At 33.4% G+C, this 12696-nt stretch overlaps 2 protein-coding genes across 4 annotated transcripts; both read right to left on the minus strand.

Annotated features, from left to right (window-relative positions):
• Positions 1-500: 500 nt before the first annotated feature.
• CHR24 (chromatin remodeling 24) lies at positions 501-9454 on the minus strand. Of its 3 annotated transcripts, XM_047309095.2 has the most exons (25): positions 9208-9453; positions 9034-9123; positions 8874-8954; positions 8696-8785; positions 8534-8611; positions 7828-8444; positions 7613-7743; positions 7462-7516; positions 7041-7169; positions 6257-6364; positions 6057-6112; positions 5895-5985; positions 5450-5587; positions 5280-5357; positions 4954-5160; positions 4803-4874; positions 4480-4560; positions 4280-4398; positions 2628-2739; positions 2378-2446; positions 2191-2285; positions 1801-1932; positions 1364-1426; positions 1143-1275; positions 501-820 (listed from the first exon to the last, which is right to left on the minus strand). In XM_047309095.2, exons 1-25 carry the CDS (start codon positions 9311-9313, stop codon positions 671-673), a joined length of 3081 nt encoding a protein of 1026 aa, XP_047165051.1. In that variant the 5' UTR covers positions 9314-9453; the 3' UTR covers positions 501-670. The 3 variants fall into 3 exon arrangements, with proteins under 3 accessions (XP_047165051.1, XP_047165048.1, XP_047165050.1); XM_047309092.2 differs by having other exon boundaries at positions 9034-9454; XM_047309094.2 differs by having other exon boundaries at positions 8874-9123; positions 9208-9432.
• A 2198-nt stretch (positions 9455-11652) lies between these two features.
• On the minus strand, positions 11653-12163 carry LOC124834419 (Putative membrane lipoprotein). Its single transcript, XM_047309101.2, has one exon. It carries the CDS (start codon positions 12028-12030, stop codon positions 11662-11664), a length of 369 nt encoding a protein of 122 aa, XP_047165057.1. The 5' UTR covers positions 12031-12163; the 3' UTR covers positions 11653-11661.
• Positions 12164-12696: the final 533 nt, after the last annotated feature.

The following is a 12696-nucleotide window of genomic DNA, read 5'->3' on the forward strand; positions in this document are numbered from 1 at the left end:
ATCTGTTAAAAGAGATAGAAATTAATATAAATGAAATTTAATTACAAATTTAAATGCATGATCTTGATGTCTAATTGGTAGTTTGACAAGGTAAAATTTCTTACATTTAATACATAGAAATTAAATAAAGAAAAACCTTAAAAAACATTTCACTTTGGAAAACCCATCTTGTTAATAATATAGTTCTTAAGCATAAACAAGCTTTGATAAAAATACTCTTTAAAAAATAATTGCTAGAAATATTTCCCTTGAATAAAATAATTATTCTAATTTATGTAGAGATAACTATTATGTTAGTTAGCGGTAATGCACGAGATAAATATTTTTAACATTATAAATTAAAGGATGTAAAATTTTGATCATCAGATAATCATCATTAGTTTTGCTCTGCAGATTGACGGGAATAAATAATACCTAAACTCTTAGCTAAATGTTTATTATTGTCAGAAATCAATCTAAATTAAAAACCAAAAACAGCGAAGGAGAGTTAGAAAACCAACTAAATCATAATACGTTTCGCAGTATAGATTCCTAATTTGTATTTTCTTACCAATGAAGCATTGGACACTTTTAAATTAGATGGCGTCAAACTTGGAGGCTCTCCAACAAGTTCAACAACACAATTTCCATTTGAGCAAACCTGCACAGTAATTATTGTTGTACAGGAAAACTATACATTCAACCCTTGTTCAAATTCAGTGGTAAAATCATCCAAATCAATCACATTTCTTTCACTTTTCAGTTCAGCCAGCTCTAAACTCAGCTCCGCAAGCCGCTTCTGCAGTTTCTCGCCCTTGTCAGGTAACTTAGAAATCATAGCCTGAAAAGGTTAAATAAAATCAGTCCACTATATCTCGATTTAGAATTGGTCAATCCACATCACTATTCCATTTCTAAGGTTGGTTATTGAAATAAGTACTTTATGTAATAACCATTTCCCATTTCCATACTTGACATAATATGCCTATGTCATCTTCCCCATGGGACAGGTTGACAGACATTGGACGGCATAAAACCTATAGTACAATTTGGTCACTTTTGAGATTCTTAGTCAAAATTGATATTAAATTACTATAGCTTGACAAAGAAGGATAACCAGAGTAGAGGATAATAATTAAACCATCCGAAAGAGAATAGCGTACCGCATTTGAGAGTGTTTGAGAGAGCCGATTAATTTTATCCTTGATTTCTGACTCCGTCAATTTACCAGCACTGCTAGGAGATGAACCTTTTTTGCTTGTGGTAACATTCTTAGGATTAATTGCAAACTCGGAGCTGCTTTAAAGCACAGATGGAAACAATCAAATCTAAAACCAAAAGCCATCCTCGAATTTCTAAACAAATAATGCAATGAGCATCGTACCCATAAGTAATATGGTCATTTGAAGATGACCTCGAAGTCCCAATATACCTAGTCGCATGATTCCTGCAACCATTGCATTTATGGAACTTTAGGTTTGATAAAGCAAATTGTTAAACATTACAAATAGCATTTTTAATTACAAACTTGATTCTATATAACCAATGAGTTCACGGATCAACCCATTAGCCTAGGACAGAAATTAAAATAATATTATTTGCAAATTTATTTTAACTATTTTAGATTTATAATGGAAAAAGCACAAGCTAAAAAAAATTTAACAAGCGAAAAAAATATTTACAAAATAAATAAAACATGCAGGCAGGTGCCGTTCACCTATGCAGACCTGTTTGAAGTAATCTATTTAACTGTGCCTATGTGGGGGCTGTTGTGCGGGTGGATTTTCTAACCTAAAGAAGGACCCTTTCCACAAGAATTACCTTGGAACTTCATCATCCTCAAGTTCATCACGAACCTGCGGTCCTGCCTTTGAAAAGAGTAAACTGTGGTGACTAACTCCAGCTATGCCTTTACTCTTCAAGAACTCTATATGTGCTTTGAAAGAGTCATCACTACAGGAAATACAAATACTCCGTCAGATAAAATTAAGATTGAGTTCAATTTTCGAGTTCATCAGACTCAAGTTATTATAAAACAATAAGTAATTACAATTTTAACAGCTTCCCTAATGTTCTATTTTCAAAAATAGATTATGTTTTGAAAAAAAGGCAGTTCCTAAAAAACACTATTTGTCATATTAAATTTCCAAAATGAACACCAAAATGAGAAAATTCGAACACATTTCGCAATTGTAGACTCATTCTCATTACACTGTATATTGACGATCGTGCTCCTCATTCAATTGCCTTTGGGTAACAGATACATCAAATCCTTCTTTTGGAAGGCTGAAAAGCTCCCTAAGATCCTGCAAGGGATGAATGGAAGATTACACTAAATCACACCTTAGTGAACTTGCAAGTGAATTTTTGAACTAATAATACGTCCGACAAATTATACCTGTTGGCTAAAGTACCGAATCTGTTCTTTCTTCTCGGTAGCAGTTTTGAATAATCCTCCCTTATATACCTATAAAACATGCAATGTGTACGAAAAAAAGTCGATCAATGTCTTCACATATTTTTCTGCCATATATAATTCAATCAAAACAATGACATACATACCCCACACATGCACATAGTTTCATGTTTCTGCATGAGCGCACGTGTATACATCCATGTATGTTCATTGCATTAAGGGGAAAAATTACCTGTTTCCTGTAGATCTTTTCTTCAACAGTTCCGCACGTCATTAGTCTATATACAATGACATCTTTCTTTTGCCCAATTCGATATGCACGGTCCACACTTTGATTATCCATACTGGTAAAAAAAATTGTAGTGCCTTAAATGCAGCAACCGCAAATTACCTCCCACCATTAATGAATCAAATTGCAAATTGAAGGTGAAGAAAAAAATACAAATATTCAAATCCGATCCATAATCATACTAATCAATATCACCTTAAGTTTAAGTATATTTTATTGAATCTGTTTCAAATCCAAATCTATATTTTTGGATTTTAAAACAAATCCAATTAATTGGATTTAGGTTATATATTTCTTTTATGAAATCTCTTGGTTAAAATAATTTTTTGTTAGTTTCAACCGAGATTTTTCAGTCTCTTTATTAAGTGTCTCTTGGTTAGATGGTCAAGACGTTTCAGGTCAATCTGGCCGAGAATATAACCTGTTACTATATTAAAAATAGGTCTTGCTCATCACAGATTATTTATTTTCTAAAAGCTAATATGAAAGAAAATAATAAATTCTTAGCCAGCAGTAACACATTATATTAAAATAAATAGACAGAGAGCATATATATATCTATATATATTTTATCAAAAAATGAGAAAAAGTAGTACATAAAGGAAAAAAATGAAAAAACTTCAATAAGAATTTCAAACACTTATATCTTGTTGAACCATTTTTTTAGTAATCACTGTACATGGTCATTCCCTCTCCCAAAATTAACAATTTAATTTAGAATTATTTAGTAAAAAATATAACCACGTTAATTCAATTAGAACGTCATTTAAATTTACCATATATAAGTCTCAATTTTATCCAAATTAAATGCATATGGATTTAACCAAATTTTAAATCCAAACTTAAACTAAATTAAAAAATCCAAATTAGTTTGATCGAATTAAATAGATCTAAATTTTAAATCCAATAGATCTAAACTTAAACTAAATTGGATTTGGATTGGATTTTAAACGAATCTCATCCATGCCCACCATTGGGTAATTGTTAGAAAGAACAATAGGTTTAGCTAAAACCTGACTTATTCTAGGGCCAGGTGCACAATAGCTTAATCTCTATTGGATTGGATGAGTATTATACAATAACGATCAAATGTAAAAAAGAATAAAACAATTAATATTCACAGGAGAAACTTTTATCTTGTTGCATGTATGGTGATACCTTACGACATGAATAAAGCTACTGGCAGAAAAGATGGATACAGACCACTGGAATAGAACACCAACAGAAAAACCAAAGGGGTGGGTATGACAGTAAGTTATATAGTATTTTAGCTATCTAGCTACTTTTACTCTCCTAAGTACCAAAACGACAACATCTTAATTACTAATTCACTAGAAAGAAGATTAAATGAAAGATATACACTTTCACCCTTTTACACTAAACAGTTCTAAAATAATCTTCTCAAACATAATAGGGAAACTAGGAAAAAGGTGTTTTAGCAAACATCTTAACGATGTCCCAATAATACTTAGTCATTTATTTACTGACATAGCAGAGAACAATTAAGTGGATAACAGTTTCTAAATTAGAAATTACCAATAATGCCACTTCTTTTTGTATACTTTACAACAAATTTAAAGTGCTTCAAGACACACCTTGGGTTCCAAGCAGGATCAACAACAATCACACGATCTGCTCTTGTAAGTGTAAGTCCCAAACCACCAACCTGAGACGTCAAGAGAAATATAGGAGCTCCAACACCTTCTTGGAAATCCTGAAATCCAAACAACAGGTGGCCTATAAGTCAGAAGAACATTTAAGGAATTACCAAGGTTACTGAGTGCAAAGCACTTACATTGACAATCTTTAGTCTGTCATTGACTTTTGTTGTGCCATCAATTCGTAAGAAGTCATAACCTTGGGACAGTAGGCATTCCTATAATCAAGCAGAAGAAAACCCTTAAATAACCCAGAAAAACATACATTAAAATAACGGGGAACTGTGAACGTCCTCCAACAAACACCTGCTGATCATTAAAACTAAAAAGATTATGAACACTGCATTTCTAGAAATGACAATCCACTGACGTACATGAAACAGTTGAACAATTGTTTGACTAATCCATGCTTCACAGACGAAATAAATGAAAAGCATTTCAAAATAATTTATCAACCAACCTGAATAAGATTAAGCATCATGCGAGTCTGAGAAAATATAAGCACACAATGCCCTTCTGGGATCAAATTATCCTACAGCATAAATAAGAACTGTGATATTATGCAGAGAAGTAAACACCAGTAGTATACAAACTGCATGACCAGCACTTACCAGCAATGACATAATGAAGGAAATTTTGCATGACACGTCTTGTTCATCTTTAAACCTTTCTGTGTCACCAACATCGGCTATGTGCATTGCCAATTTTGTTGCAACATTAGCTTCGTCTGGCTTTAGCATTGAGTCCATCCCTTCCAACACATCCTCAGCTGCCCGCTTGGTCAACAGAAGTGGATGATCACATATTTTCTTTAGAATCTGATCCGTTTAATTTTTTTTCAAAAGACAACAGCATTACTATATAAAAAGGAAAAGAAGAACAGAATATAATAGCATAACAAGAATGAGAATAGCTCAAACAACACGACAAAAATTACCGTAAGAGCAGCCAGTGGTGAGCCATCAAATGCTGAGAGAACAATCTCACTCTTCAAAAATGCTTCATAAAGATACCGCTACATGAAATAAAAATTAAACAGTAATCAAAATTTGTTAGATTAACCTCAGAAGATAAAATGAAAAAGTAACAAAGAATTGAATATTTAACCTGAACACTGGTCAATCGAAGCCACACAATGATCTCTTGTTTTTGAGAAAGTTTTGCAATTGTTTTCTCATTATCTTGACTGAAAACCTCACTCTTCATTCGTCTTAAGAAGTAAGGCTGAATCCGATCTCTTAGTTCCTGGTAAAAAAGTAGCAGTCAAAATACTTAAGTCAAAGTGAAACTTGCTATTAATTGGTGATCGGAAAATGAGAGATCACTACATAAATAAAAATTACAATTTACAAATAAATCCATGATATATGCTTGACCATGGAACAGCTGAAGTGGAAGAGGACAAAGCACATCTAATAATATTCATATACCTTTAATTGTATGTATTATTATGTGAGCTCGAGAACAAAGACAACGTAATACCTACTACTCGCCATCAAAAGCCAAAGGCCAAGTCACATGAACTACATTTTAGAACACATATAATCCTTACCTGTGCTACAGATGAACCAACACGTTTTTCCCTGTCAGAAGCATGCTTGTCATTTCCACGGAGTATGGGCTTTTCAAATTTTTCTTTGAACCTGATAAGTTACAATTTTTATGTTATGATACCTTAACTAAATTAAGAATGTAGCCTTAAAATTATCATTACCATTTGTTGTCACCTAGCAACTCTGGGCAACAGAAATTGAACAATGCCCACAATTCCTGTTAGGAAGTTTTAAGGATGACAACCATTAAACTTGGAAAAATAACATAAATTTAAATCATTATTACAAAAAATAAAAGCAGAAAGATGTTACAAACAAAACAACTTAAAGATTATAACAAAAAAATTACAATAAATAATACCTTAAGATTATTTTGCAATGGTGTGCCACTGATGATAATGCGATGAGCACTTGGTATTTCAAGCAAACTTTTAGCCCTTTGTGTGCTTGGGTTCTTTATAAGGTGTCCCTAAAGTTAAGAAAATTTTGAAAAAAAGAAAATATTAAGACCTTTTGTAACAAGTTTAATATAAGTATTTAAATTCAATGCCATATAGTTGAAATTTCGTCCCCTATAGAATGAACATCATGTCAGTCCCATAAAAGTCACCACTACTTAAGTATGCAACAAGAAACGTGCAAGATGAGCTGATTACATTACTTTAACATACCAGATATAACTACACACAAGTCAAATTTCACGCTGAAATTTTGGAACCCGTTACTAATGACTTTTAATTTTCTTTATGTCTAGATAAGCAAAACAGCATAGATTGCAACAATGAATAACTGGTATTTTTACATTTCTTGCTTCTGTTATAACTAATTTCACACACTTCTCTGCTCAATTTTCAAAATTTGCTTCGGACCTCCACTTTTCACTCAATTGGTGATATGCACTCTCTTACATTAAAGGGAGCTTAGGTTCTTGAAATGAAAGAAGGAATCAAAAACTTTTCCCACGTATATCTTCTATTAAACCAACTGTATACACGTCAAAATTTTCAAAATAATCTGTTCCATTGATCATATGAGAAATACAAGTACTGATCAAAAGCTACTGAGGAAAAGGCTAATGGACTGCAGGTAAACAGATCAAGTACCCAATATTAAATAAGTTTTAAATGAAACAAGCTCAGTTTTACCTCATCGAGTATCATGTAGTCCCATGTAGCATCATCTTCACTTTCGTCATCATTTAAATAATTACTCCCCCGTAAGGACTTAGAATTGTTGCGGACAATATCATAAGTTGTGAGAAGAACTCCTTTGTCCTAGAAGGAGGCATGAAGTTGACAGAAACAAAGAACTCAGAAACGTCAAAAATACCACCATTCTCCATCAATCAACTAAAAGTCCACCGGTGAACAAAATTTAAATCAGTATTATTTTCCTTAAATTAAGGCAGCCACCCCTACCATGAAATTCTTTTCCTTCCAATTATTAAGCTCAGTTTTGAGTTACACACAAAAACAAAACATATTTCTTATCCTCTGAGTGTTGAGCCCGAAGAATTTAATTTTAAGAAATTTCCAGTTTAATTTAAAAACAAGAAAGAACCAGAACCTGAAGTATGTACTGAAGTTCATATTCTCTAAGTTTTGTAGAAGTTCCAAAATATCTACGCGAAAGGACAAATAGTTGTTATTAGCGCATAAAAGTTTCAACATTGCATGTTATAGATAAACCACAGATGAATGAAATCAGGCAGCCTCACTCTCTTGTCTTCTCGGATAGACCCACTACTGACAATTCTTTGATCCAATGGGGCAATAATGTTTTGGGAGCTACAACCAATGCCCGTCTTATTAAACGAGAATGAAACAGTCCAGCTAGAAAGCCACAGATCTGAAAGAACTATCCAGTATTAGCAATCATATACCAGCTATTGCAAAATACAATTTCTCAAGGTTCTGTTACTCATTTCCTTACCTGCATTGTTTTCCCCAGACCCATATCATCCCCCAAGATTCCCCCTTTTCCCAGACTATGCAAAGACCAGAGCCACGTCAACCCCTCCCGCTGATGTGGATACAACATTTTCGCAATTTTAGCAGGCAACTTAAAGGTTGACCTGGGTCCAGTCAAAGTTATTGAACCATCATTCTCTGGCACAAAATTATCCATCACTTGAACCGAATCGTCTGAATCATACTCAATACAGTCGCCATCATCATTCTTATTACCCTCAGCCAAGCTCTCCTGCTGCGGAGAAAACGAAGACCCTGCACTCCCATACTCTAAACCCTCATCATCGTAACTTTCTTTACCTGCAACCAAACCCTCAACACGCTTCGGCCTCGGCTTCCTCTCAACCGATAGCAACTCAAACTTGGCGTTCAGTTCAGTCAAAATATCCCTGATTTCATTCTTGCCCCCACTCTCCTCAATCTGGACGACGTTTTTGGGCACCGGAATCGGTGAATCAAGGTCGATCAGTTCATCAAACTTGGACTCATCAACCGCCACGCTTTTTCCAGCGTCTTCATGCATAATCTTACATAGGCGCCGCCGCCCCTTTACTTTCATCTTCGTCGTCCTTTCTTCCTCTGAAAATAAATATAACAACAACAGCAACAACATTTTAACAACAGTGCTGATTGCAGGTTAAAAGTGAGGCAGAGAAGACAACACTTACTAGGGGCAAAATCAACCACGTCGGGAGGAGCTTCTTCTTCAAAAAATGTCGGTTCGTATTTCTCATCCGTGTTTTGCCCTAACAACCAAAACAATCGAGTATTTAGATTTCCACGACGGCACTGATTGAAAATTAATGTGAGCCAGATAAGATAACACTTACTAGTGGAAGAAATAACCACGTCGGACGAACCTTCTTCTTGTTCTTCTTCTTGAAAGATGATTGGCTCGTGTTTCTTGTCCGAGTCTTGCCCTAATAATACGAATATTAATCGAGTGTGGCAGATTATAAGGACGGTGGTGATTGCAGATTGAAGTGAAGCAGAAAATATAACACTTACCAGTAGTAGAAATATCGTAAGACGGAGCTACAACTTCTTCTGCTTCATGTACCTTGATCGGTTCGTGTTTCTCTTCCGAGGCTAACCATAACAGTAATAAGAAGGTGAGAACAAGCGTGAGAAGTAAACAGCGAGAGTGGATGGTAGAATGAAAAAGTACCGATTGGAGAATCGAAGTCGGTGATTGCAGAGAATTGAGGAATGTTTTGGTGTTCCTGTTTTCGCGCGGAGGATTCGATCGATTCTTCATCTGCGAAAAAAAAGAGGTAGGTTGATGAGAAAGAAATTGAAATAGAAAAAAGAAAGAAGAAAAGAGAAAAAAGTGAAACGTTACCGAAAGGTTTAGAAGAGGGTTTGGGGGGAGCGGAATGCTCTTGGAGGAAGCGATAGTGACTATCATTGAGACTGACTGGTTTCTTGGAGCTCTTGTTGTTCGCCATTGTTGTTGTGTCTTCTCTTCTCCCGCTTCGTTTAGAATTTTTGAATTTGAACAAGGTTAGGGAAAGAACATGCTCTTGCTTTACCTCTGCTTGCACTTGCTATTTGACGTTGTCATTCAATCGAAATGCTGTATAATTTCATTTTCAATATATTTTTTTTTTTACTTTTTCATTATTATAAATTATTTCAAATTTGTTTAAATCTCATATCGTTTGCACCAAAGAGAATATCTTAATATCTAAAAAATCTGAGGTAAGAAAATTCATCTATAAATTAAGGTTGATTGAGTAAACATATACTAAATAAATAAGTTCTTGTTATAACTTTTATTCAAAAGAAAAACATTTTCTTTTATATTATTGTGAGTTGTTTTAAAATTTTTGAAATTTTATTTATTCAACCAAATCTACTAAAAATTCTAATAATCTTTATTAAAAATAACTACAGCACTTTCTTGTTGGTTTTTATATATTTTACTTTTATGTGAACGGTTTTTTTCACGTATCATCTTAGTTGAAAAATACTAATGGCATGTTAAAGAAAAGACATGCTCAATATAACACTTGGATTCCTCTTTAAGCGGATAACAAATGGATTTATCGAGAGAGAATTTATTCAGGAGATGAAAAATAAACATGAATCCAATTATATAAAAAAATTATGCTATCTTCAATTTAAAACATTAAATGATGGGTTCATGAGTTTTTAAGAAGTTTGATATTATGATTATTATATCCAAATTCTAACATATTGGATTAAGACAACCAACATAATAATAAAAATATGTCTCGTTTACAAATATTATGTGTTATTTGCAGGAACTTAGAGACCTAAATTTCATACTTTTTAGTGATGTGACTTTTATTGATTTCATCTTCGATTCATGTTATGTTTGTAATAAATTTCATCAATATCAAATTTTTAAATCTTACAAGGTGAGGCCTTGTCTATTCGAAAAAAATATTTTACATAATTTGCTAATTCTTATACGAACAAGTCTAACATCATAAGTTTGATAAAATTTTGGCAGTATTTTCTATTGATCTCTAAAGTACACAAAATGAAAGTAATCACATATGACCACAAAGAGAACAACACAAAATGGTTTCAAGTGAAATATTATCAAATTTACGCATAAACTTCAATGTACACGGAATTATGAAAAATAATTTTTTCAAACTGTTTTATCATACAATTCAAAATTTAATTCAAACGATTAAAAATTTAATCATTTATGCTAAATCTCAAAAGATAATTAAGGTTTGCTCGGTGTTTAACTATAATAAACTCAATTTATAAATTTTTCCAATACATATAATGAATCTAAATTATATAAACCTTTAACATCTAATAAATTTAAAATTAATTAGATAAATTTAATAATCAACACCCAATAGATCATAATATAAATTAAAATGTATCTATTTAGATAAAACTAAAAAAATTAAAAGTTGGTTAAAAAAACTTTTTCAAATTTTTTTATAAGTGAGTTTATATGTATTTCTCCAATTTCTACCATCTAATAAGTGGGAGAGATTCATATACACACTTGTAAAAACAAGAGAAAATCATAAAAGAAAAAAAAGTAATTAAGAAAAAATTAATTAATTTGTGAGTTACTTAGAATTAACGTTGTATATTTATTGTTATATATATAAATTTGAACAGGAAAAGGGGAACATAAACCAAAGATTGTGAGATGGTCTCCAATGTTTACTTCAGAATCGTGGTTTTGAAGGATTTTAATGTCATGAATGACATTGCAGCAACGATGAAATTTTGGTTTAGAAAAAGGATAATTTAGTCATATAATGACTCCTTTTATGTTAACAACTTTCAATTAATTCGTTTCCATTTGTTTCTTCTTTGATTTTATGAGTCCAGTGGCACAACTGCATATGCATCTTTCTGTCAATGAAAAATGAAATTACAGTTGCAGAAATGACATTTGTTCCCCTTGATGAAACATACTAAATCAAAATGAATGAAGAACAAGAAGAAAGAGAACGGAAACAATCATAAGCTTTTGCTAACAGGAAGGATACTAATGAACCAATAAGAACTACGTATTTCAAAGAAGGAGAAAAAGAACTACAAAAAGAAGCCAATGAGAGTCTTGTTGAAATTTACAATTCTTCATATATAAAAACCCATGTCAAAAGTTTCCTAAAAGCTATATGTACACAAAGAAAAAAATAGTTTTGAGTGAAAAGTATCTGTCATTGACATGTGAGTAGGAGATGCATGCATGCATGGATCCCTCGCAACCCAGAGAAGAGAAGGTGGACGTAAAATAAAAGGCAAAGGCCATAAAGAACGAGGCATGCAAAGTCCAAGACAATTATGATCACGAGGCCATAGATTTTGCAAGTGCCATTTCACTCTCGTGTGAGGCAACGGATGAATCCCTGTTTAAGTTGCCAGCTCCTTTTGCCCGAGATGCGACCTCCACATCTGCACTTCCAACTCCGCCCATTGTAACTCTACATCCAAAAGTTCTTGACAAAACTCTGTAAAAGAAGGTGAGCAACCAAAAGAGCCATGGTAGGCAAACCAATGCCACCCCTATTTCTGGTATCCAAGAGGATGATGTTTCTGATTCAGGAAGGAGCATGTATGCCACAAGGCATGCACCTCCTGCTACTATAGAGATGAACAAAAGACCAGTTATGATCCATATGAACGTGCGCCCAGGACTAGGATCAGACCCAGACATTTGTGTTTAGGAATAATGTTCAAATATTCACGATTTCCTCTTTATCTTCATCCATTTTAAGCAGCGGTGAGGGGTTAATGATGGAGAAAAGAGCATTGGGGTGGCATGGGGTGAGAAGCAGGTTGCATTTGGAGGTGCCCTGTTCTAATTTCTTCTGGTGTGGCACTTGCAGGGAAGCCTGAGAACGGGATTTTTTCTCAAATGGAAGGCGTGTTCAAAAGTTTGTTAACCTAAAATGGTGTTTTCGATAGAACGAACACGCCCACAAAGACAGAGAAAGAGAGAGGGAAGCGGGTTCCAATTATGGTTATCCAAGTTGAGGTTACAGATGGTTTGTTTCATAGGTATGCTACTATTTCACATTCAAAACCCATTCTTTATAAAAGTTATGTTATGTTTATGCATACAAAATATCCAAAATTGACAAGGTTTAGAATAATACCTTAGCACACGTCAATAATAATAGGTTTAATAGCCAATTTAGTCCCCACTTTGGTTGAAAAATCTCAATTTAGTCCCTCGTTATAAAAGTGTTTTACATTAGTCCTAACTTTTAAAATAGTGGGTCAGATTGGTCCCTTTCGTTAAATATAAGTTAACGAAATTAATGGATGATGATGTGACACAGCTTAAAGCTGATGTGTTAGATTGGTCCCTCGTTAGCTT

This window comes from Vigna umbellata, chromosome 1 (genome assembly GCF_029865625.1).
Source record: "Vigna umbellata cultivar VRB3 chromosome 1, Vumbellata_1.0, whole genome shotgun sequence".
NCBI lineage: Eukaryota > Viridiplantae > Streptophyta > Magnoliopsida > Fabales > Fabaceae > Vigna > Vigna umbellata.

Bases quoted from the DNA above. Each gene is read 5' to 3' on its own strand.
- CHR24 (XM_047309092.2), bottom strand. From the start codon at position 9,313: ATGGCGAACAACAAGAGCTCCAAGAAACCAGTCAGTCTCAATGATAGT. The intron at 5,161-5,279 runs GTAATTTTTGTC...TAAACGGATCAG, and splicing joins CACCACTGGCTGCTCTTACG to ATTCTAAAGAAAATATGTGA. The intron at 2,286-2,377 runs GTATAATTTGTC...CATCCCTTGCAG, and splicing joins TTCGGTACTTTAGCCAACAG to GATCTTAGGGAGCTTTTCAG.
- LOC124834419 (XM_047309101.2), bottom strand. From the start codon at position 12,030: ATGTCTGGGTCTGATCCTAGTCCTGGGCGCACGTTCATATGGATCATA.